Source organism: Somniosus microcephalus, chromosome 1 (assembly GCF_052327205.1).
Source record: "Somniosus microcephalus isolate GS21.2 chromosome 1, FLI_Smic_1.0, whole genome shotgun sequence".
In the NCBI taxonomy this organism is placed as follows: domain Eukaryota; kingdom Metazoa; phylum Chordata; class Chondrichthyes; order Squaliformes; family Somniosidae; genus Somniosus; species Somniosus microcephalus.
In genome coordinates this window covers 26,650,620-26,677,430 of record NC_140987.1, presented here as the reverse complement: position 1 = coordinate 26,677,430, position 26,811 = coordinate 26,650,620, and the positions used below count along the sequence as shown (strand labels likewise).

Below are 26,811 nucleotides of genomic sequence, written 5' to 3'. Positions count from 1 at the left end.
GTGACTCAGTGGGCAGCACCCTCGCCTCTGACTCAGAAGGTTGTGGGTTCAAGCCCCCACTCCAGGCACTTGACCACAAAAATCTAGGCTGACACTCCAGTGCAGTACTGAGGGAGTGCTGCACTGTTGGAGGTGCCGTCTTTCGGATGAGACGTTAAACCCTGTCTGCGCTCTCAGGTGGACGTAAAAGATCCCAAGGCCACTATTCGAAGAAGAAGAACAAGGGAGTTATCCCTGACGTCCTGGCCAATATTCATCCCTCGATCAACATCGCTAAAACAGATTATCCGGTCATTATCTCATTGCTGTTTGTGGGAGCTTGCTGTGTGCAAGTCTTTCTTTGCAATAAAGTTCATTGAACATCTATCTGCTCAATCTATTAACCTGTCTGTGTCCTACCCACAGTTAACTGTGCTCCCTATTTTTGTTTTTGGAAAAATTTTCCTTTGTATAAATATATCCAAATGTATATAAATCTAAATACATCAAGTTATATGGAATTAGATAAACAGATGCTTAGGGCTGGATTTTCCAAGCCCCGAGGAGGCGGGCATGGAGACAGGACAGCACGTAAAATCAGAGAAACTGGGGGCGGGTGGCAAACCCGCCTCCGTGCTGTTTTGCCAGGAGACGGGAAGATGTGCAGCTTTGGATCCTGTCTCCTGGAGGCGGGAAAGGCTTTTAATCCTTTTAACTGTCTATTAACAGGTAGTTAACAGGTAGAAAAAGGGATTAGTGCCATTTTACCTTCACAGGTGAAGGCTTCCCGACCTCTGAGAACCCCGCCGGGTTGGAGGAGACGTGGAGGAGGTCTGCGGCGGTCGGAGGCACCTTGGAAGTAAGGTGTAGAGGTGAGTGATGGGTGCAAGTGTGGAGTGGCAAGTATGCAACGTGAGTGATAAGTTTAAAAAAGTGTTCACTTACCTTTTTTCACTTCTTTAGCCTTTAGCCGTGCTGGATTGGGAGAGCGGACATCACCGTGTCAATTTCAGGTAAACATAGAAACAGAAACATAGAAGATAGGAGCAGGAGTAGGCCATTCGGCCCCTCGAGCCTGCTCCGCCATTTAATGAGATCATAGCTGATCATCCAAATTCAGTACCCTGTCCCTGCCTTCTCCCCATATCCCTTGATCCCTTTAGCCTTAAGAAATATATCTAACTCCTTCTTGAATATATTTAATGAATAGGCCTCAACTGCCTTCTGTGGTAGAGAATTCCACAGGTTCACCACTCTCTGGGTGAAGAAATTCCTCCTCATCTCAGTCCTAAATGGCTTACCCCTTATCCTTAGACTGTGACCCCTGGTTCTGGACTCCCCCGCCATCAGGAACATCCTTCCTGCATCTAGTCTGTCTAGTCCTGTTAGAATTTTATAAGTTTCAATGAGATCCCCTCTCATTCTTCTAAACTCCAGCGAGTATAAGCCTAATCGACCCAATCTCTCCTCATACGTCATTCCTGCCATCCCAGGTATCAGTTTGGTGAATCTTCGCTGCACTACCTCCATGGCAAGAACATCCTTCCTCAGATAAGGCGACCAAAACTGCACACAATACTCAAGGTGTGGTCTCACCAAGGCCCTGTACAACTGCAGCAAGACATCCTTGCTCCTGTACTCGAATCCTCTTGCTACGAAGGCCAACATACCATTTGCCTTCTTAACCGCCTGCTGCACCTGCATGCTTACCTTCAGCGACTGGTGCACAAGGACACTCTGGTATCGTTGCACTTCCCCTTCTCCCAATCTATTGCCGTTCAGATAATAATCTGCCTTCCTGTTTTTGCCACCAAAGTGGATAACCTCGCATTTATCCACATTATACTGCATCTGCCATGCATCTGCGCATACACCCAACCTGTCCAAATCATACTGGAGTTTCTCTGCATCTTCCTCACAGCACACACGCCCACCCAGCTTTGTGTCGTCTGCAAACTTGGAGATATTACATCTAATTCCCTCATCTAGATCATTAATATATATTGTGAATAGCTGGGGTCCTAGCACCGATCCCTGCGGTACTTCACTAGTCACTGCCTGCCACTCAGAAAAAGATCCGTTTATTCCAACTCACAGAATCACAGAAACCCCACACTGCAGATAGAGGCCATTTCGGCCCATTGAGCCTGCACCGACACATATCCCACCCGATCCCCGTAACCCCTACACCAACACATATCCCACCCTATCCCTGTAACCCCACGTATTTAATCCCCCTAACACTAAGGGTCAATTTATCATAGCCAGTCAACCTAACCTGCACATCTTTGGACTGTGGGAGGAAACCGGAGCACCCGGAGGAAACCCACGCAAACACGGGGAGAATGTGCAAACTCCACACAGACAGTCGCCCGAGGCCGGATTTGAACCCGGGTCTCTGGCGCTGTGAGGCAACAGTGCTAACCACTATGCCACCGTGCTTCCTGTCTGCCAACCAGTTCTCTAACCAAGTAATGGCTGATGGACCTTCCGATCCATCAGACATCTGAAATTTACTTTTTTACAATGTTTTTTCAGTCCTCACCACAAAAACGAATCAAACTCAAGAATGTCAGTGTTTGACAGCTTCACAGAGCTGTCAAAAGCTGTCATTTCTTCTTTCAAGAAGTCTTGACAGATAGCACGTCCGACGTTGACGTGCTCTGTCGGTGACTTCTTCCCTAATTGGCCTGCTGAGCCCGCCGGGCGGGTGTAACAAGCTCAATCAGGGGAAAATCCCTCTGAATGGTCAGGCGAGGATGGAGGCGGGACATTGACATGACAAGCAGCAGCCCCGCCTCCATTGACAAAATCCAGCCCTAAGAATCAGATCAGCAAAGAAGTGTAAATATTTGTGTTCCTTTTCTGACTGTTAGTGAGCACAAGGAAAGTTATGAACTTATTAGCGATGCACACCTTGGATTTGTAAACTGTAGGTCATGATTTAATTGAGTTTTCCCAGCAAATTACTATGGATATAGATGAAGTGAATGCAGTTGATGTATATCTGGATGTTCAAAATGGGCCGCAAGAGAGACTTGTGATAATTAAGGCCCGCTTTATTTGAGATAAAATGGGAGCGTGGATGGACGGGTCACTGAAAGATAACATAAATCAAACATTTCAGTTGTGGGTATGTAATGAATATTGTTCATTTCACTGCTTATTAAATGTTTTAGTGAAGAAATAAACCAATTACAGTCAAACCTTATCAAATGTTATTTGCCTCAGGGAGCTGTGTTGCTAACTCTCTTGCTCTTCTCATACATAAATGATTTGGATATTGGCATAACGGCCAAATGTCAGAATTTGCTAGCAACGTCAGACTATGGGGACATCATAGAATAGCACAGCACATCGAGCCTGCACCGGCTCTTTCGAAGAGCAATCCAGTTAGTCCCACTCCCCCGCTCTTTCCCCATATCCCTGCAATTTTTTCTCCTTCAAGTATTGATCCAATTCTCTTTTGAAGGCTGCTGTTGAATCTGTTTCCACCGCCCTATCGGGCAGTGCATGCCAACTCGGAAGGTTGCAGGAAGGCATCGACAGGTTAGGGAAGTGAGCAGAGACGTTGGTAGTTGCAGTCGATAAATGTGAAGTGGTACATCTTGGAGAAAAAGAGCAGAGAGCTGAATCCTAAATGGTAAGATGCTTAATCGACTAGAGAAGCTGAGATTTCGGGGCCACTGACGCACGCCTCTTTTAAAAACATTAGGTACAAAATGCCATAACCTAAGACAAATGAGATTGTTTTATATATAACGGACATTGAAAATAAATAAATCAGGGACTTCAGTTCTGGGTAATTAATAAATATTGTTTGTTTCACGGTATATTAGGAAAATATTTTAATGAAGGAATAAATCAAGATCTCTCCAACCTTATAAAGTGTGATTTGTTTTTACACTGGAAAAATGGACTGCAGAAATCCTGTGAAGCCTTGTGTGATTGCGGTACTGTTTCAGAACTTGCGTTCACAACCTCAGGATGTCCCAAAGTGCTTCACAACTGATGATTTACCTCTGAAGTACAGTCACAGTTAAAGAAAGACTTGCATTTCTATAGCACCTTTCACGACCTCAGGACGTCCCAAAGTGCTTTACAGCCAATGAAGTACTTCTGAAGTGTCGTCACTGTTGCAATTCCAGCAAACGCAGCAGCCAATGTCTGCACAGCAAGATCCCACAAGCGGCAATGAGGTAAATGGCCAGGGATGTTGGTTGAAATTAAGGGGAGCTGTACGAACATACGAGAAATAACGGACAGGAATAGACCCACTGGTCCATCCGGCCAGCCTGTTCCCGTACGGTTGTGATGGCTTATGCATCACAATACAGACATTCCCACCCCGCCCGGAAGCCATGCAATCTTCTGAGAGGTGAGAAACCAGATAAAATCCTGGGCCAATTAGGGGGAAAATCATACCATAACTTTGTATAATAGTAAACATTGCCATTAAAATTGTATGATAAGTAATTGACATGTATTGGGGTTCAAGCATAAATTCAGTGAAAGAAAGTCTTGCATTTCTATAGCGCCTTTCACAACGTCAGGGCGTCCCAAAGGGCTTCAGAGCCAATGAAGTGCTTTTGAAGTGTAGTCACTGTTGTAATGTAGGAAATGCAGCAGTCATTTTGCGCACAGCAAGCTCCCACAAACAGCAAGGTGATAATGACCAGATAATCTGTTTTAGTGATGTTGGTTGAAGGATAAGTATTGGCCAGGGCACCGGGGAGAACTCCCCTGCTCTTCGAAATAGTGCGGTGGGATCTTTTACGTCCACCTGAGAGAGCACCTTCGACAGTACACCACTCCCTCAGTACTGCACTGGAGTGTTAGCTTAGACTTTGTGCTCCCGTGTCTGGAGTGGGGCTTTTTACCCACAACCTTCTGACTCAAGCGAGAGAGCTGGCACTGAGCCGGAGTTGTAAGTCCTTCACAAAGTAACCAAAAATGTGTGATTTGTGGAATTGCAATTAAAGCGCCCGTGTAATCACAAACTGGGCTTTTAGGTCAGTTTGTTGCGATGTATTGGATGACATTAATTTGCATTGGTGTAAATTCTCAAGAGGATTATGGAAATGTTTTGTATTGAACTTTAAAAAAAATTAGCTGGTTGTCTGGACTTGAAACCTATATTAGCAGAGCTCGCTGTCTCTGGTACATTATTCCTGCGGACTCCTGTAGGGTGACGGCGTTGGATTAGCAACAATGTGTATCTAGGCAAATGAGAGCAGGCATTTATTTCCCTGTGGTGCCGAGACCCAAGAAACACCCAGACTTCCAAGTGTCTGGAATTCATGAAGAGGGTTTACTTTCCCTGAACTCCAGATGATTCATCTATGTCGTGCCTGCCCTGATTTTCAGCAGAGCGATTTTGGTGCAGCAACCGAAGAGGGCGACACTGGCGCAGAGTACCTGAGCTTAACGAGTGTTTACCCCGGAGTCACTCGTTCGAAAGAATCAGTATTTTTCCCTCACTACTGAACGATGCGATTTATTTTTAGAAAACAGCAGCTGTAAAGAGGAAAATAGGTCTATAATGGATGAATGTGTTTTCAAAGTCAAACTGAAGGGCTGATTGTGTAGGTGCCTAAAGGGAAACAAAGTAGGTGTCTTGGCAAGGTTGCTTTATATCTGGATGAATTACTTCCCTTGTGCAACAAAAAAAGTGAGGGCGGACTGTAAAAGCTCGATCCAAATGCATTACATAAGCAAATCTATAGCTGCGGTAATACTTTTGTGTTACAAATTTTAAAAATAGCTATCTGTCCTTTGCTTGCTGTACAGTGAATTAAATACCAATGACATGAATCTTGGCATTCATGTGGAAATGACTTATGAAGTAATACTGGGCGGCCTGCTGGTGGCGCTGTCCAGGGAGAGTATAAATACTCGGGCATGGGCCCAGCTTGCTCGGGACATTCTTTAACAGGAACTAGTGAAGGACACGACTTGATCTCCATGTTGAAAAACAGTTGATTAAAGCCTTCTTTAATACTCAGGCCAAGTGCCTAGTAGTTTTCTTACGCCCTTGTCTGCTGGATCATGAGCAGCGTTAGAAGTGTAAAAAGGCTCATTTTGTAGCTGTTGCATTTCTTGCTGTTTTTTCATGACCATTTGCCGCAGAACACCCAGCCTCGGACCTACCCTAGCAGCCATGGCAGTTCAGTCTCTGGTCATTGGTGTGGGACTTGGTGATGGTAATGGCACTGAATTTTGGGCGTGGACATCAGGTGAGTAAATGATCAGGCTTAATTGTGACGCCCATTCTCTTTCTACTGAGCCCCCCCCCCCGGGTCAAGTGGTCTAAGGTATTGTGGAAGTGTAGGCCCATTTAAGTCTGGAAGGAGTCAGTAACCATCGTTCGTGTGACCAACATGTCTGTCTATTTGGGATGGAAGGAAACAAAGAACTTGCATTTATGTATAGCTCCTATTTCTTAGGACGTCCCAAAGTGCTTCACAATTGATGCATTAGTTTTGAAATGTAGGCAAATGTAACCAATTTGTGCACGGCTTAGAAAGTTATAATATGATTAGGCAGAGTCAACATGGTTTTATGAAAAGGAAATTGTGTTGAACAAATGTATTCGTTTTTTGAGGATGTAGGGCAGATAAAGGAGAGCAAGTAGATGTAGTGTATTTGGATTTCTAAGTGCCATTCGATAAGGTGCCACATTAAAGGTTGTTACGCAAGATAAGGGCACATGGGGTTGGGGGTAATGTATTACCATGGATAGAGGATTGGTTAATGGACAGAAAACAGAGAGTGGGGATAAACGAGTCATTTTCAGGTTGGCAGGCTGTAACTAGTGGGGTGTGCTGCAAGGATCAGTCCTCAGCTATTTACAATCTGCATTAATGTCTTCGATGAAGGGACCAAGTGCAATGTATCCAAGTTTGCTGACGATACAAAGCTAGGTGGGAAAGTAAGCTGTGAGGAGGACACAAAGCCTGCAGAGGGATATAGACAGGTTACGTGAGTGGGCAAAAAGGTGGCAGATGGAATATAACCTTCACTTTGGTAGGAAGAATAGAAAAACAGAATATTTTTTAAATGGTGGGAAACTATTAAATGTTGGTGTTCAGAAAGATTTAGGTGTCCTCATACAGGAAACACAAAGCTAGCTTGCAGGTACAACAAGCAATTAGGAAGGCAAATGGCATGTTGGCTTTTATTGCAAGAGGGTTGGAGTATAAGAGTAAGGAAGTCTTGCTACAATTGTACAGGGCCTTGGTGAGACCACACCTGGAGTACTGTGCACAGTTTTGGTCTCCTTATCTGAGGAAGGATATACTTGCCTTGGAGGCGGTGCAACGAAGGTTCACTAGATTGACTCCTGGGATGAGAGGGTTGTCCTACGAGGAGAGATTGTGTAGAATGGGCCTATGCTCTCTAGAATTTAGAAGAATGAGAGGTGATCTCATTGAAACAAGACTCTGAGGGGCATTGACAGGATAGATGCTGAGAGGTTATTTCCCCTGGCTGGAGAGTGTAGAACTAAGGGGTGGTCTCGGGATAAGGGATCAGCCATTTAAGACTGAGATGTGGAGGAATTTCTTCACTCAGAGGCTTGTGAATCTTTGGAATTCTTTGCCCCAAAGGGTTGTGGATGCTGAGTCTTTGAGTATATTCAAGGCTGAGATAGATAGATTTTTGGACTCTAGGGGAATCAAGGGATATAGAGATCGGGCGGGAAAGTGGAGTTGATGTAGAAATTCAGCCATGATCTTATTGAATGGCAGAGCAGGCCCGAGGGGCTGAATGACCTACTACTCCTCCTAATTCTTATGTTCTTATTCTGTCCCTCTATCCTTAGTAATCTCATTTCAGTGTTACAGAAAGATGCCGAACAGAACCTTGGTGTTCTTTCAGTCGATGAAGGTAGAATCAAATGCAAAGCTGAGATAGATAGATTTTTGGAGTCATGGGGAATCAAGGGATCTGGAGATCGGGCGGAAAGGTGGAGTTGAGGTCGAAGATCAGCCATGATCTTATTGCATGGCGGAGCAGGCTCGAGAGTCCACGTGGCCTACTCCTGCTCCTAATTCTTATGTTCTATTCTATTTTGGTGGTATTGGCTGGGACACCAGGAGGAATCCCCTGCTCTTCAAATGGTGGCCATGGGATCTTTTATGTTCATCTGAACAAGCAAGTTGGACCTTGGTTTAATGTCTCATCCGAAAGAGAGCACTTCCAACAATAAAACACTCCCTCAGTGCTCAAATCCAGCTTGAGCCATGATTTTTGACTCCAAGGCAAGAGTGCTGGCAATTGAGCCAAGTTGATATTGAAATGGTGCAATTCTATTAGTATGGTTTTGGGATTGCCTCATGTGCCCCTTTTTGATCTAACTCAACTTCTCACTCTTTAAGGTGGGCGAAATGGTTGAAATGTGCCATGATGGGTTTTGATATCACCAATACTCTGCACATTCCTACATTACAGCAATGACTACACTTCAGAAAAGTACTTCATTGGCTGTTCGGTGCTTTGGGGCGTCTTGAGGTCCTAAAAGGCACTATATAAATGCAAGTCTGTCTTTCTTTCGGTTATGATAAAGCTAAGAAACCCCCCAACAAATTATTTCACTCCCAAACAAAATGCACACGAATCAATCACATTTCGATAGCCGCACAACGCCAGAACTAATCTGTAGATTTTTTTTGCACATGCTTGCATCAACAAACAGCAAAGCAGAATTCCACTGATCCAGTTTCAGAAATCAGAACACCAATCACATCTAAAATTTGGCACCACATGGATTTGGATGAGCTTTTAGAATTGTTGAAGAACTTGATCTGGCTGAAATGTCACGCAGGAACGTTGGAATCTAAACAACAAGGTGGTTTCATGTTGATGTAATGCAGTTTTGGGTTTGACAGCTGGATTAGTGTCAAAAGAATGCACACTGCGCAAAATCAAGGTGAAAGCACGGTCCGGCCAGGCCAACTCCAATCGTCTGTGTTGCTAATGTGGTTGAAAGTTCCCCAGTACTGAGATTGTTCAGTTACGGGCATAGAATGCCATCCATGCGTGAAATGGAATCGCTTATCCTGGTGTGGTCACACAGAAATATATATCCACAGAAATATAGCCTGTCAAAAGAGCACAATATGCAGCTCGATACTGAAACTGAATCTACTGTGTGCAGTTCTGGAAAGGATGGCACATTGATTGGAATAGCACACTATCAATTCAGGAATCTGAGTCAACTGATGCCAGTAACATATTTTTCATGTGTACCAATTCTAGGTAATTTAATAAGATTGATACTCTAATTTTGTCATTTCAATCAATGATAGCAGACTTGTGACTCCCTAGTGGACAAATGATTGGTTAAATTCCCCATTGCACACCCTTCATTCTAGCATATTTCAGGTATTACTGTCAAAGGCCGGGTAGTCTGCGCTGCCGTTTTTTTTTTTATTTACTTTGGTGCCTTTGCTGTTGCCCGTAAGCTGAAGACCATTTTAGGCTACCAGGAGAGTTAAACAATTCCATTATTACTCTGCTGCAGTATACATGTGGCTGCTCATTACTTTTATCTGATTTGCAAAAGGCTGAAAGGTATTTCTTCTAAGGAAGATAGGATGATGCTTTCATGCTGTGCCTAATGTAAACAAAACTCAAGGGTCGCTGCCACTTTGACTCCCTCCCCCGCCCCGCTCAGTAGACCAGACCTTTCCTTCTATTATTTGTATAAACAGCTTTTTAAATCTGAAGTGTATTAAAAACAGAAAATGCTGGAAATACTCAGCAGGTCAGTCGGCATCTGTGGAGAGAGAAACAGAGTTAACGTTTCAGGTCGATGACCCTTCGTCAGAACTGGAAAAAGTTAGAGATGTATCAGGTTTTAAGCAAGTGTAGGGGCAGGGACGGGGGGAGGGGAGGAAAGAACAAAAGGGAAGGATGACACATTGAGTTTTTCCAGCATTTCCTGTTTTTGCTATCGAACAAAAGGGAAGGTATGTGATAGGGTGGAAGAAAGGAGAGATTAAAAGACAAAAGAGATGATGGTGCAAGGCAAAAGGGGGTGGTAATGGGACAAGTAAAGAAACAAAAGATAGGTCTAGAGGAGGTGTAAATGGGAAAGCAGAATCATTGCCAATAGCTGCTGTCCTAAAAAATGAGGGCAGAGGTTCTGATCTGAAATTGTTGAACTCGATGTTGAGTCCGGAAGGCTGTAAAGTGGCTAATCGAAAGAAGAGGTGGCGTTCCTCGAGCTTGCGTTGAGCTTCATTGGAAGAGTGTAGGAGGCCGAGGTCCGAGTAGGAGTGGAGTGGAGAATTGAAGTGACAGGCGACTGGAGAATGAGAGGCGATCTTATCGAAACATATAAGATTGTGAGGGGGCTTGATCGGGTGGATGCGGGGAGGATGTTTCCACTGATGGGTGAGACTAGAACTAGGGGGCATAATCTTAGAATAAGGGGCTGCCCTTTCAAAACTGAGATGAGGAGAAACTTCTTCACTCGGGGTAGTAAATCTATGGAATTTGCTACCTCAGAGAGCTGCGGAAGCTGCGACATCAAATAAATTTAAAACGGAGATAGACAGTTTCCTAGCTGATAAGGGAATTACAGGGAGAGGGCAGGGAAGTGGACGTGAGTCTAGATTCGGATCAGCCATGATCCTATTGAATGGCGGAGCAGGCCCGAGGGGCCGTATGGCCCACTCCTGCTCCTACTTCTTATGTTCTTATGAAGCTCGGGGTCACGCTTACGCACTGAGCGGAGGTGTTCCGCAAAGCGGTCACCTAATCTGCGTTTGGTCTCCCCGGTGTAGAGGAGACCGCATCGTGAGAACCGAATACCGTATACTAAATTGAAAGAAGTACAAGTAAATCGCTGTTTCACCTGGAAGGAGATATATTATCTGTTCATGTAGGAAATGCTAACTGCACTGCGTTGAGCTTGACTGGCAATGAAGCTCATTATCTAATGCAGGCCGTAAACGAGGCAGATATGACATGGTATCCATCTGAAATCTGAATTTCAAATTCCATTGACCTAGAAGACAGTATGTTATTGCATCTTTAAAATATTTAAATATATTGTAAAACTCTATTCTAAAGAAAAAATCTGTGGTTAAGTTATTAAAGATTCTTGGTTGCTAATATTTCTCACTGCGTAGTAGATTGTAGCAAGAGATTTATTTAGGCACTGTGTTCAGAGCGTTAAAAGCACATTGACATGTAATGAATGTTGAATGCTGCTATACCAGGGCTTTGAATTATAAATGCAGCATTCAGCTGCTGACCTGACCAGCTGCTCGTGAAATGCCTGGAAGCCCCCTACCCTTGCATGTATACTCGCCTTCTGCTTCGATTTATTTGGTTCCTTGTACCTGCTGCAAATGCTGCATTTAATTAACACGCTACCAAGATGCAATGTGTGATGCCAAGTTTAAGTGACCAAATGCAGTTTTTGCTGTACTGGCGGCGTCTGAGGTGAAACTGCCAATTAAGGATTGTGTGTCAGTCAAGTAACATTCGGCTATAATCTGTGGAGATATGATGTCTTGTATCTGAGGGTTGAATGTTTTCATGCTTTACGTTAAAGGTACATAAGAAATAGGAGCAGGAGTAGGCTATTCGGCCCCTCGAGCCTGCTCTGCCATTCAATAAGATCACGGCTGATCTGATCTTGGACTCAACTCCACTTCCCTGCCCGTTCCCCATAACCCTCAACTCCCTTATCGTTCAAAAATCTGTCCATCTCCACCTTAAATATATTCAATGACCCAACCTCCACAGCTCTCTGGGGTAGAGAATTCCACAGATTCACGAACCTCAGAGAGAAGAAATTCCTCCTCATCTCCGTTTTAAATGGGCGACCCCTTATTCTGAGACTGTGCCCCCGTGTTCTAGATTTCCCCACGAGGGGAAACATCCTCTCTGCATCTACCTTGTCAAGCCCCCTCAGTATCTTATATGTTTCAATAAGATCCCCTCTCATTCTTCTAAACTGCAATGAGTATAGGCCCAACCTTTCTTCATAAGACAACCCCTTCATCTCTGGAATTAACCTCGTGAACCTTCTCTGAACTGCTTCCAATGCAAATATATCCCTCCTTAAATAAGGAGACCAAAACTGCACGCAGTACTCCAGGTGTGGTCTCACCAATGCCCTGTACAGTTGTAGCAGGACTTCCCTACTTTTATACTCCATACCCCCAGATCCCTCTGTACTGCAACATTTTGTAATCTCTCTCCATTTAAATGATTTGCTTTTTTATTTTTCCTACCAAAGTGGATAACCTCATTTTCCCACATTATACTCCATCTGCCAAATTTTTGCCCACTCACTTAGTCTATCTATATCCCTTTGCAGATTCTTTGGCCTAGAAATTAGCTATAGCCCCGCCAGCTCGCTGGCGGCCAGAATTTACCGCTGGGCGCGGAGCCACTCGCGCCCAGCCGATATTCAGTTTCAGCGCCCAAAGTCGAGGACGGCCGCTGTTCAAGGGTGTGGCCGCCCCCGCTTGGGGCGCTGAAACTGAATATCGGCGCGCTAGTGGCCGCAGCGCCACCCGCAGCGGAGCGGCAGGCTGCGGTACTGCAGGCCTTCCTCCCTCTCTTAAGGGGGAGGTGCCTGCAGCAGCCGGAGCCCCGATCGCGAGTGCCGGCAAAAGAGCCCGGCACAACGGAGAAGTGCCAGGCTCCCGGAAACCAGCCGGCAATGCCGCGGGGGGGGGGGGGGGGCGGGGGGGGGTGGAGGAGGCCGGGGAAGGAGGTGCGGGCAGGCGGCCGCCGAAAAAGCGGCCGGCCGCACCTCCACCTTAAAGCGCCCCACTAAGGCTGCTGTACGGACCCGGTCTCCGAATGTTATTAGCGGCCGCCACGGAAGAGGCGGCCGCTACTGAAGATGGGGGTCGGGCCGGTGTCGGGGCGGTACCGGGGCGCTGCGCACACCGATGACGTCATCGGTGACGGCGCAGCGCTAACGGCTACCGCTGCAATTAGCGCGTCAATGAAGTTCGCCCGAAGTTTGCAGACTGGCGCAGAAGCCCTCTTTGGGCGGTAACTGGGCGCAAAGCCCACTGAATTTCTAGGCCTCTGTGTCCTCTTCACAACTTGCTTTCCCACCTATCTTTGTATCATCAGCAAATTTGGCTACATTACACTTGGTCCCTTCATCCAAGTTGTTAATATAGATTGTAAATAGTTGAGGCCCCAGCACTGATCCCTGTGGCACCCCACTAGTTACAGTTTGCCAACCGGAAAATGACCCATTTATCCCGACTCTGTTTTCTGCTAGTTAGCCAATCCTCTATCCATGCTAATATATTACCCCCAACCCCGTGAGCTCTTATTTTGTGCAGTAACCTTTTATGTGGCACTTTATCGAATACCCTCTGGAAATCCAAATACACGACATCTACCGGTTCCCCTTTATCCACCCTGCTCGTTACACCCTCATAGAAGTCCAGCAAATTTGTCAAACATGATTTCAGTTTCATAAAACCATGCTGACTCTGCTTGACTATATTATGATTTTCTAAATGTCCTGCTAATACTTCTTTAATAATGAACTCCAGCATTTTCCCAATGACAGATGTTCGGCTAATTGGTCTATAGTTTCCTGCTTTCTGTCTCCCTCCTTTCTTAAATAGGGGCGTTACGTTTGCTGTTTTCCAATCCGCTGGGACCGCTCCAGCATCCAGGGAATTTTGGTAGATTGCAGCCAATGCATCCACTATCTCTGCAACCACTTCTTTTAAGACCCTAGGATGCAGGCCATCAGGTCCAGGGGACTAGTCCACTTTTAGTCCCATTATTTTACCGATGGTTACTGTACGTTTATTTAACAGCACAAATATCTACAGGTGCAGCAGCTAAATGCAGTTTGAGAATGGCTCACAAATGACTTGCTCACAGTGCACAACAATCTGGTTAAAGCTGTGTGGGAGCTGGCATTTGTGTTGCAGCAGGTATAATAACCGGGACATTGTACGTGTTTTATTTGGATCTCTTTCACTGCCGTTGCTCAAAAGCACGTGATAATGACCTACCATAGAATCATAGAATAGTACAGCACAGAAGGAGGCCATTCGGCCCATCGAGTCTATGCCGGCTTTCGAAGAGCAATCCAGTTAGTCCCACTCCCCGACTCTTTCCCCATATCCCTGCAAGGTTTTTCCTCACATTGCTTTTGGTTCTTTTGCCAATCACCTTAAATCTGTGCCCTCTCATTATCGACCCTTCAGACATTGGAAACAGTTCACCTTTATTTACTCTATCTGAAGCCTTCATGATTTTAAACACCTCTATCACGCCTGACGGAGGGTCATCGACCTGAAACGTTAACTCTGTTTCTCTCTCCACAGATGCTACCTGACCTGCTGAGTATTTCCAGCATTTTCTGTTTTTATTTCAGATTTCCAGCATCCGCAGTATTTTGCTTTTCTATCAAATCTCCTCTTGGCCTTACTCTGCTCTAAGGAGAACAACCCCAGCTTCTCCAGTCTATCCCCGTAACTGAAGTTCCTCATCTCTGGAACCATTCTCGTAAAGCTCTTCTGTACCCTCGCCAAAGTCTTCATGTCCTTCCTAACGTGTGGTGCCCAGAATTGGACACACTACTCCAGCTAGGGTTGAACTCGTGCTTTATTTTGCTTTAGCGTAACTTCCTGGCTTTTGTTCTCTACGCCTCTGTTTATAAAGCCCAGGGTCCCTTATGCTTTGTGAACTGCTTTGTCCTGCCACCTTCAAAGATTTGTGCTCCAGCATCCCCAGGTCTCTCTCTGTTCTTGCACCCTCTTTAAAATGGTACCATTTAGTGCGTATTGTCTCTCCTCATTCTCCCGACTAAAATGTATCACCTCACACTTTTCTGCGTTGAATTTGATCTGCCATGTGTCCATTCATTCCACCAGCCTGTTTATAGAAACATAGAAACATAGAAGATAGGAGCAGGAGTAGGCCATTCGGCCCCTCGAGCCTGCTCCGCCATTCAATGAGATCATGGCTGATCATCCAAATTCAGTACCCGCTCCCTGCCTTCTCCCCATATCCCTTGATCCCTTCAGCCTCAAGAAATATATCCAACTCTTTCTTGAATATATTTAATGAACTGGCCTCCACCGCCCTCTGTGGCAGAGAATTCCACAGGTTCACCACTCTCTGGGTGAAGAAATTCCTCCTCATTTCAGTCCTAAATGGCTTACCCCTTATCCTTAGACTATGACCCCTGGTTCTGGACTCCCCGGCCATCAGAAACATCCTTCCTGCATCTAGTCTGTCCAGACCTGACAGAATTTTATAGGTTTCGATGAGATCCCCTCTCAATCTTCTAAACTCCAGTGAGTATAAGCCCAATCGACACAATCTCTCCTCATACGTCATTCCTGCTATCCCAGGTATCAGCCTGGTGAATCTTCGCTGCACTCCCTCCATGGCAAGAACGTCCTTCCTCAGGTATGGTGACCAAAACTGCACACAATACTCAAGGTGCGGTCTCACCAAGGCCCTGTACAACAGTAGCAAGACATCCTTGTTCCTTGTATGTCCTCTTGAAGTCTATCACTATCTTCCTCACTGTTTACTACATTTTCAAATTTCGTGCCATCTGAAAATTCCGGAGTTGTGCCCTGTACCCCAAGAAATCGCTGCGCTTCAGGCAAAGCGGTGCAGTTGGCCTATACGGCAATCGAACCCGCAACCTTGGAGCTATTAGCACCACGTTCTAACCAACTGAACTAACTGGCCCGGCGCTACCAGCCTCGCTTCCGGTGGAGAATATAGTGCAGTTGATGAAAGGAACTCCGCAAAATGGGAGGATTGAGCTTTCGTCCTTCCACCTGGCAATGAGCATTAGTGCTTCAGCACAACGAACTGATCTTATCCAAACGCGATCATAGGCTAAGTTTAAGCCAAGAAGGCTGTTCAGCCCATTTTATCCTCTTCCTAGCATTCCAAATCCGTCTTCCCCTTGTCGTATCCAGCTGTTTTAATGATCTGGAATGTAATAGTACAGGGGGTGGAAGCAGATTCAATAATAACTTTCAAACGGGAATTGGATAAATACTTGGTGAAAATATTTGCTGGGCTATTGGGAAAGGGAAGGGCAGTTGGACTAATTGGATAGTTCTTTCTAAGAGTCTCACAGGCACGATGGGCTGAATGACCACCTCCTGTGCTCTCTAATTCTATTCAGTGACTCCAATTTCTTTGTCTCAACCAGTATTCCTGGCCAGCTGTTAATCGCCCTATGGGTCAAGAATATTTCTGATGATTGCTTTCACAACCATAAGCTTTGTACCATTTTTTAACTTGTTCTCAGGATGTGGACAACACCGGCGAGGCCATCTTGATTGCCTATCCCTAGTTGCCGTAGGTCGTAGAATCATAGAAATTTATGGGGCAGAAGAAGGCCATTCGACCACATCGTGTCTGTGCCGTCTGAAAAAGAGCTAGCCAGCCTAATTCCACTTTCCAGCTCTTGGTCCCTAGCCCTGTAGGTCACGGCACTTCAAGTGCATATCCAAGAACTTTTTAAATGTGATGAGGGTTTCTGCCTCTACCACCCTTTCAGGCAGAGAGTTCCAGACCCCTACCACCCTCTGGGTGAAAAAGGTTCTCCTCAACTCCCCTCTAATCCTTCTATCAATTACTTAAAATCTAAGCCTCCTGGTTATTGACCTCTCTGCTAAGGGAAATAGGTCCTTCCTATCCACTCTCTAGGCCCCTCATAATTTTATACACCTCAATTAAATCTCCCCATAGCCTCCTCTGTTCCAAAGAAAACAACCCCAGGATATGGGGATAGTGTGCGGGAAGGTGGAGATGAGGTAGATCAGCCATGATCTTATTGAATGGCGGAGCAGGCTCGAGGGGCCAAATGGCCGACTCCTGCTCCTATTTCTTATGTTCTTATCCAACCTTTCCTCCTAGCTAAAATTCTCCAGTCCTGGCAACATCCTCGTAAATCTCTGTACCCTCTCTAGTGCAGTCACATCTTTCTTGTAATGTGGTGACCAGAACTGTACGCAGTACTCCAGCTGTGGCTGTGGTGGTGGGGTCGTCTTCTTGCGATTGCTTTTGTAACAAAGTAACCTGCCTGGCCACTTCAGAGGGCATCAAGAGTCAAATACGTAGTGTGGATTAGAGCCATTTTTAGGCCGGGCTGCCAGACCTATTAGGGTTGGCAAGCTTCCTTCGCTGAAGTACATTAGTGAACCAGCTGGGCTTTTATGACAATCTGCTGGTTTTCATGGTCATTGTTCCCCAGTGTTAGCCCACAAATGACCAGATTTATTGAATTCAGTTTCACAATGTGCCGTGGCGGGATATGAATTCACAACCTCTGGATTGCTCGACCACTACATTACTGTATCTGTTCTATCCTGCTATGCTGGAATATCTAAAACGAGTCTCACGTGCAGCCTTTCCTGTCCGTTCAGAAAGTTAAATAGTAGTAGCAGGCACCATTAAGCTTGTATTTAGCTCTATTTTTCTGTTTCTCTTTTCCCTCAATCACTCCTCAAAAAAAGTCGCCAAATCTCTGTGGTAAAAGACGAACCGATATACTATTGCTCCAGGAAACCTTTTAAAGCAGGTTAACCTTCACTGTGCACACATCATCATGCTCTCTACAATTATTAATTAAATTCAGTGTAGCACTTAAAATTGACGCTTAGATTTTATTATTTTTTTACTTCACATGCATTGCACTGTTAGCCACTATTTCACCCTGTAGAAAGTGGGAAAGATTTGACTCAGTTTCCTGATCAACAGCTGCAAAGGCAGAAAATAAGGAGGGGAGAAATTCTGAGATTTAGAGACTCGGGTAAACAATGCGCCAAAGAGATGGAGCTCTCTTGCAAAGTTGACACTTCTCTGTTGTATGTTACCCTCTACTTCTGCTGCTTTCGTTCTGAACATGGGCACGACTAGATTGAACAAGACTGCTGCATTCAGTGTCGCCCATCTATCCCAGCGTGTTGTGCAATTGAGATAATTGCGTACTCCGTCAATCGATACTTTACAAGCTAAATGGAACAGTCAAAACCATGAGTCTGTCACAATATCTGTAATTGGAACAGCAGAGGATTGGATTAATCGTGTGCTGTATGTTTTAGAGATTGGGTCAGAGCAGCCTCTGAAGCGCTCTCATTCATTCAGAATAAGTGCCAGACTGAATGAGATCCAAAGCTTCATAGCAGTAATGCACGACAGTGCTATACAAAGCACTGGTTAGACCACATCTGGAGTACTGCGAACAGTTCGGGGCACCACACCGTAGGAAGGATATATTGGCCTTGGAGGGAGTGCAGCGTAGGTTTACCAGAATGATACCCAGACTCCAAGGGTTAAATTACGAGGCGCGATTACACAAATTAGGGTTGTATCACCTAGAATTTAGAAAGTTAAGGGGTGATTTATTTGAAGTTTAAAAGATATTAGGGGGAACAGATAGGGTCGATAGAGAGAAACTATTTCCGCTGGTTGGGGAGTCTAGGACTAGGGGGCATAGTCTAAAAATTAGAGCCAGACCTTTCAGGAGTGAAGTTAGGAAACACTTCTACACACAAAGGGTGGTAGAAGTTTGGAACTCTCTTCCACAAACGGCAGTTAATTTTAAATCTGAGATTGATAGCTTTTTGTTTGGATATGGGCCAAAGGCGGCAATATGGAGTTTGGTCGCAGATGAGCCATGATCTCATTGAATGGCAGAACAGGCTCGAGGGGCTGAATGGCCGACTCCTGTTCCTATGTGCCACTCATTGCGTTATCCATAGCTGTGCCTGTCGCTTTTCCACATCCTCTGTTGGATCTAATCCATCCTGTCGTCATTTTTAATTTAAAAGTAGTTGTCCCTCGCGAACGTGGGCGTTTGAAGAAACCCGTTGATTTCTGTTGTGGTTTTACATTGGACTTTTTATTGTGAAGAGCTGGTACTTTTCATAGGTCACAGCACATAAAGATGGTCCCAGATGCTGGGAGATTGTAGTTATATGCCTCAGCAAGCACATAACCGTTGTTGGAAATTAAATTGCGAGGTTTATGGATGATTTGCATCGCGGTTCCTCGTTTGTTTTAAATGCTGGCAATCTTTGTTTTGCTGAGGGAATGGAAAGTTCCCAGTTCACAGGCCAATCTGAATTCTTCCGAGTTAATGTTTAAAGCCAATAATTTTCTTCTTTTTAAAAAAAAAGTTCAAAGGCTTTTATGTGAAAAGGTACTGCTGTTAAGTTAAATAGTGTTGTGGTGCAGCAGTAATAAGTTCAGACTGTTGCCATGCATTCCCCTTTTCAGCTTGTCAAATTCAACGCTGCTATCAACTAACTCGGATCGAAGCCATTATTGAGTCCATAACTTAATTTGTTTCCAACCAAGCGGTGGAGAAAAAGGCTGTTCTGTCGTCAGGTAGTTGAAAAGAGCACTTTCATTCCTCCAAATCTAATTTAAAAAATATAACTAAAAGCCACCAAGCTAAAAAATCTCAGAAGACGTGGGTATAAATCCCTTCCATGGGAAAGTCCTTGCAGCCAGTGCAGTACCTCCGCCAGCATCTCCAAGGCTTGCAACAACGGCCTGGTCATGACTTTCTCCATCTGCTTACCAACCCACCACCACCCTGGGCTTCCTTTGTGTGGAAGTGCCGTCAAGCAGAACTGTCCAAACTGTTGCCCTCTGAGCTTTGGCACTCCACCCCATGAAGCTCATGCAGCTCGGTGCTGTCACGGTTACTTATTCGATGGTTTGTCCTGCTCGAATGTTGTGAGCCTGAAGGTTTGCAAAGGGCAGATCTTGGCGTTGTTGCCTCATTGTTGGATGAATCCTAAGTTTGTTAGTTTTTGCAACTTGAGGTATAAGAGCATAAGATCATAAGAATTCGGCGCAGGAGTAGGCCACGTGGCCCCTCGAGCCTGCTCCGCCATTCAATAAGATCATGGCTGATCTTTGACCTCAACTCCACTTTTCCGCGCAATCCCCATATCCCTTGATTCCCATTAGAGTCCAAAAATCTATCTTTCTCAGTCTTGAATATACTCAAAGACTCAGCATCCACAGCTCCCTAGGGCAGAGAATTCCAAAGATTCACAACCCTCTGAGTGAAGAAATTCCTCATCTCGCTCTTAAATGACCGACCCCTTATCCTGAGACTATGCCCCCTAGTTCTAGACACTCCAGCCAGGGGAAATAACGTCTCAGCATCTACCCTGTCAATCCCCCTCAGAATCTTGTATGTTTCAATGAGATCGCCTCTCATTCTTGTAAACTCCACAGAGAGTACAGGCCCATTCTACACAATCTCTCCTCATATGACAACCCTCTCAAACATTGGGGAGACCAAACGCAGATTGGGTGACCGCTTTGCGGAACACCTCCGTTCAGTTCGTAAGGATGACCCCGAGCTTCTGGTCGCCTGTCATTTTAATTCACCGCCCCATTCCCAGTCAGACCTCACTGTACTCGGGCTCTTGCATTGTTCCACGGAAGCTCAGCGTAAGCTCGAGGAACAACAGCTCATCTTCCGATTAGGCACTTTACAGCCTTCCGGACTCAATATCGAGTTCAACAATTTCAGATCATAACCTCGGCCCCCATTACATTTTTACTTATTTTTTATCCACACCTTTGTTTTGGCCCTCCCCGCCCCCCCCCCCTGTTTTTCTCTCCCACGTGGCAGCTGTCTCCCATTCTGCCAGCGCATTTCACACCTAATCTAGAGCCGTCTTTTGTCTCCACTAGTCCTATCACCATCTCGTCTGGTTTTGAATACCTCTTAATGTCTCTTCACTTCTCTTTTGTTCTCTCCCAGCCTGGCCTTCAGTCTTGACAAAGGGTTTGACCTGAAACGTTGACTCTATTTTCTCTCCACGGATGTTGCCTGGCCTGCTGAGTTTTTCCAGCATTTTCTGTTATTTCGGATTTCCAGCATCTGCAGTATTTTGCTATCGTCCTCTCAAACTAGTGAATGGGAGCATGAAGGTATACATCTTTGTAGCGGTTTGGTACAACTTATGCAAGTTAATGGGAGCATGGTTTCAAACTTTATATGTGGTTCCCGATGCACCTACATGGCCAACAAGGACAGCAATGTTTGAGCACCCCAGTGTCGTGAGATGTGTGCCACCTCGCTGTCTGGCGGTGCTGCTTTCTGATCGGAACCGTTTTAATGGCCAGAGCACTTTAAAAAAAAAGATATATACTGTCATTGGATAAACCTTTTGAGAACACTTGGAGTTTTTTTTTTAAAAAGCACAAAAATACTGAAATTTGCATAGAACTCTCTTCCCCCGCCAAACTAATTGGATTTATATACAAAGCAAATGCTATTACAGCGAGCGATCCTCCGATGTGCTGCAACCTGGTGCATGAAACAATTTGGTTTGGAGTGATAATGTTGTTAAAGTGAAACTATGGGAACAGTCGAATTTCTTCCAATTACATTTCACGTTCTGCATCTGTGTTTGAGCTACTAAAGCAACTGAACTATGTGTCTGTGCTGGTTTTTAACCTTCCCTCCGCCCCTCCAAAACCATTTAACACTAATGACCGACTTCTGGTTATTTGAACTTCTCTGCAAGCTGATTAGTTTCCTGAGGAGTTGGTGTACTATAATTATTTTCAGATTGATGTATTACTGCACATCTAGTTATTTGGAATGTGGAACTGCTGGAGGAGTTTTGTGCAGTACTGTAGTTGAAGGTTGGCCCTGAGTCAATAGTTACTGGTTAACTTTTAGTTACCTGGCATGCAACCAGCACTGTTTTATTACAGCACAACTTGAACTGCATCGCTTTTAAGACTCCTTAATGTTCCCCTAATGGTCTAAAGTGTTTCACTAGACATAGTTGTAAAATTGAGATGTCGGGTTGTAGGCTCCTGGCTTAATGGTTGTGTTGGGCACGGTAGCATAGTAGTTATGTTACTGGACTAGTAATCCAGAGGCCTGGACTAATGATCTAGAGACATGGAATTTAATTTCAGTTAATTAAATAAATCTGGAATAAAAAGCGAGTATCAGTACTAACGGATTGTCTTAAAAACTCATTTGGTTCACTAATGTCCTTACCCGGTCTGGCCTACTCCAGACCCACAGCAATGTGGTTGACTCTTAATTGCCCTCTGAAATGGCATAGCAAGCCACTCAGTTGTACCAAACCGCTACAAAGATGTGAACCTTCACCACACAGACTGCAGCGGTTCAAGAAGGCGGCACACCACCACCTTCTCGAGGGCAATTAGGGATGGGCAATAAATGCTGGCCTTGCCAGTGACGCCCACCTCCTATGAACGAATAAAAAATAAATTGTTGGTTTTCCAGCCACAATTGAATGGTCAGGTTCTGTCGCGGCCCGTTTCCAAAATCCATGTGTTAGAATTGGCATGAGGTTTGCCAGATTCCCAGTGGTGTGTCTTAGTGGTGGAGGAATAATGACTTGGCCGTCTTGAGGCAGCCACTGCCCATCATGAAGTCTGCGGCTTTAAGAGCTGTATTGGCCTTGCTGGATAATCTGTGGAGCTGGGAACGAACGGGCAATTGCAGGGGAACGAGGTAGTGAAAAGAACCAGGGGTCACAGTCGAAGGATAAGGGGTAAGCCATTTAGGACAGAGATGAGGAGGAATTCCTTCACCCAGAGAGTGGTGAACCTGTGGAATTCTCTACCACAGAAGACAGTTGAGGCCAATTCATTAAATATATTCAAGAAGGAGTTAGATATATTTCTTAAGGCTAAAGGGATCAAGGGATAGGGGGAGAAAACAGGGTACTGAATTTGGGTGATCAGCCATGATCGCATTGAATGGTGGAGCAGGCTCGAGGGGCCGAATGGCCTGCTCCTGCTCCTATCTTCTATGTTTCTATGATTTAGATCTTCACTTGGTAGGTTACACAGCAGGTTGTGACAGACATCATGGGTAAGCAAGGTCGACATAAATATATAAAATTCTCTGTATTTGTCACAAATGTGAAGTGACAAGTTTGTCACACACACAAAAAGAATACCAATTAGCGCCAATTAAAAAAAAAACACTTCACTGTTTCTGAGCACATTATCTCAACAACTACTTTCCAAAATCCTTGCAGCAGCCACGTGAACCACCCAGGCTACGGCTCCCACCCTCTTGCAACAGCGTAACCTTCAACTCATTGTGAGCAACGCCATAGAAAATCCAACAGTATAATCTAAATGTGGACGCATGTTTATTACTGTGCCATACATTATACTGCAAGGACTTTCCCTGAGAATTCAGTAAAGCATAATGTGAAAATTTAACAATGTGCTTCCTTGAACTGTGGGCAATTGCATCACAGGGGAAAAAAAAAAATTCCCTTCCCAACTGCTTGTTCTGTATGGAGGCTTGTTCTGAGCTGCAGCCGTTGATTGATTGTTTGTGTTTCCGTGCTGGCAGCCATCTTGACTGCTGACTGTACTCAGTTCGTCATTCAGTCACCAGTCCTACAAAATGAACATCGAATATACAGCACAGAAACAGGCCATTCGGCCCAACCAGTCCATGCCGGCATTTGTGCTCCACTCGAGCCTCCTCCCAGCCTTCCTCATTTATATCAGCAAAACCCACTACTCCCTTCTCCCTCATGCTTATTTAGCTTTCCCTTATTTGCCTCACTCCCTGTGGTAGCGAGTTCTACATTCTCACCATTCTCTGGGTAAAGAAGTTTCTTCTGAACTCCCTATTGGATTTCTTGGTGACTATCTTATATTGATGGCCTCTAGTTTTTTTTCTTCCCCACAAGTGGAAACACTCTGGGGGCGATTTTCACTCAGAAGTCGGGAAGGAGGCGGGACTACAACTTTCGGGGTTGTAGTCCCACCTCCATCGAGATGCGGCCAATCCATGCGATTTTAACTTGATTGACCTTGTTGAGCCCGCCTAGCGGGCTCAGCAGGCCAATTAAGGGCCACCCGGCAACAGGTGACATCACCGACTGAAATTTCATCTGTCAAGACATTTTGACAGATGAAATATCAGCGTTTCACAGCTGTTTGAAGCTGTCAAACACTGACAGTCTTACTCCTAACCTGAGTCCTTCTACACAGACTCAGTTAGAAATCTCACCGGCACAGAAAACTACAGGCTGTCACTTTTGACAGTTCGCAGCCGTTCTGCTTTCTGTGCCGGTTAGATGATGGACTCCCGAAACCAAGAGGAAGGAAGGCTGTAAAGGTAAGTACAGATAATTTAAATTTCTTTACACACTTTAGACACACCAAACCTTTGCACTCATGCACCCATCACTCACCTGAACACCGTCATCTCGACCCCTCCAAGCCCTTCAACCCGACGGCTCGACTCCTCCAACTTGCCGTGGTTTGGAGCCGTCGGGAATCCCACAGTTCAAGGTTTAAACTAGGGATTAGGCTAAAAACTGCCTGTTAACTACCTGTTAACAGGCAGTTAATTGTCACTAATCCCTTCCTGCCTCGGGTAGGCGGGTCCCAGTGCGGGGTGGGTACCCGCCTCCTTTGAAACTGGCTTGAGGGTAGGATGGTGTCGGGACCCCCGAATTCAGGACTTTAACCCCCCGCGTGCCTCCAATCCCGACTCCACGGGTCAGTTAAAATAGAGGCCTCTGTATCCATTCTATCAAAACACTTCATAATTTTAAAGACCTCTAGTTGGTCACCCCTCAGCATTCTCTTTTCAAGAGAAAAGAGTTTTTCTTGTCTATATAAGTTGTTGAAAAATGTGTTCAGTTTTCAATGAAATCTCTTTGGAAGTGTCACCAATGCCATCTTAGAGGATTTGTTACCTCAGTTACAGCCTACCATGCACGGTGTTAGACTGGGCAAATCAGGTCCAGGCCGCTCATCTTTGACCTTCTATTGAGGCAAGTTCTTAGCTTTAAGGCTTGTATTGAATGTCATGGACCTTTCACTTCAGTCCTTAACACTGGAATATGGTGCATACGATGGAACGCCAAAAACCACAACACCCACCGCCTCTGTCATGAGTCCTGCTCTGCAGCACCTGCTTATTTTGTTTTCCAGCATTGCGTGACTTTTGAAGTGTAAAGGCTACTGCAAATTTGCCAGAAGGACTTGTGTTGATAACTCTGTTTGCTTAACAGGATATTAATAACAGTGGTTTAAGCTGAGCACATTGAGTTTCTAAGCAGGACAATTATCTCATTTAGGTAGAGCACACCGAGTAGTGTTCCAGGACAGAATCACCGGCAGAGACAGATACTCTGCACCAACGTACACAGCTAGGCTGTGGGTGTTGGAGGTCGCTTGGGACTCGTACAACATCCACTGCTACTAATCTCAAACCCCCTCGAACCTGAGGGTTCTGCAGCTGCTTGACACCGGAACTGATGCTGACTAAAGTATTGATGTTTTCAATTGATGCTATCTGCCATTGGCATAGCCATCAGTACCAGCTGATCCACCGGCACCCAACCGGAGGACAGTGCAAGTTCCTATTCTCAATACAGAAGGAGCAACTTCAGCCAAGGTGTCTCAGCTCGGGCACTTCTGTCAGGAGTTCTACATACGAATAGGATTTGTGTTACCATCTGTTGGTAGGTAGAGAATCACCTTGGGACATGAAAGACTTTGAGAATAACTACTTGAAGTTGTACTTGTAGAAATACATCCTCTTGTTCCCTTCCCACCCCAAACCCCGCCCCCATGGATCAATGGGTCCCTGCCCGAGTACTGAGCCATACAAAACCCGAACGTCCTCAGCTTCATCCCTGTTTGTGTTAACTGGTCTCCGCTGAGGCAGCAGGGTTTTGGGGGGGGCTTGAGGGCGAAAAAAAATCAACCAGTGTTTTTCTTCTTTATCACTATCTTTAATTGAATCTTGCTGAAAAGTACATGCGCATTTTAAGATAGTGTTAAGCTGTTGTTTCCATCTGTCAGTTGAATATCCTACTGATTCTCATTGCATGGGCTTGCACACAAAAAAAATATCATGGTGGTGAGGTCGCTAGCACCACCTATGAAAGAAAGAAAGACTTGCATTTGTATAGCAACTTTCACGATCATCGCGCTTTACAGCCAGTGAAGTACTTTTTGGAGTGTAGTCACTGTTGTAATGTAGGAAACGTGGCAGCCAATTTGCGCACAGCAAGCTCCCACAAACAGCAGTGTGATAATGACCGGATAGTCTTTTTTTTTAGTGATGTTGATTGAGGGATAAATATTGGCTAGGACACCGGGGATAACTCCCCTGCTCTTCTTCAAAATAGTGCCACAGGATTTTTTACATCCACCTGAGAGAGCAGCCGGGGCCTCGGTTCAACGTCTCATCCGAAAGACGGCACCTCCGACAGTGCAGCACTCCCTCAGTACTGCACTGGAGTGTTAGCCTAGATTTTTGTGCTCAAGTCCCTGAAGTGGGGGCTTGAACCCAGAACCTGACTCGGAGGCGAGAGTGCTGCCCACTGAGCCACTGGCTGACACTAAACATAAGATAAGAACATAAGAAATAGGAGCAAGACTAGGCCATTTGGCCCCTCGAGCCTGCTCCGCCATTCAATAAGATCATGGCTGATCTTCTACTTCAACTCCACTATCCTCATATCCCTTGATTCCCTTAATATCCAAAAATCCATCGATCTGTGTCTTGAATATACTCAATCACTGAGCCTCCACAGCCCTCTGGGGCAGAGAATTCCAAAGATTCACCCTCTGAGTGAAGAAATTTCTCCTCATCTCAGTCCTAAACGGCCGGCCCCTTATTCTGAGACTGTGACACCTGATTCTAGACTCCTCAGCCAGGGGAAACATCCTCCCTGCATCTACCCTGTCAAGCCCTGTAAGGATTTTGTATGTTTCAATGAGATCACCTCTCATTCTTCTAAACTCCAGAGAATATAGGCCTAGTCTTCTCAATCTCTCCTC

At 45.3% G+C, this 26,811-nt stretch overlaps 1 protein-coding gene across 3 annotated transcripts in view; it reads left to right on the top strand.

The window, feature by feature from the left end:
• The window catches only part of sh3rf1 (SH3 domain containing ring finger 1), a 214,542-nt gene that overhangs the window by 59,477 nt on the left and 128,254 nt on the right, over positions 1-26,811 (top strand). Inside the window, exons 1-3 of one of the 3 annotated variants that reach the window (XM_085975656.1) lie at positions 715-851; positions 943-992; positions 3,452-3,622. The exons of the other annotated variants lie outside the window; for them this stretch is intronic. Of the exons in view, the coding sequence (XP_085831782.1) occupies positions 3,620-3,622 (3 nt within the window). The 5' untranslated portion in view covers positions 715-851; positions 943-992; positions 3,452-3,619. Of the gene's footprint in view, positions 1-714; positions 852-942; positions 993-3,451; positions 3,623-26,811 lie in introns of those variants that run through there. 3 annotated transcript variants of the gene reach the window in all.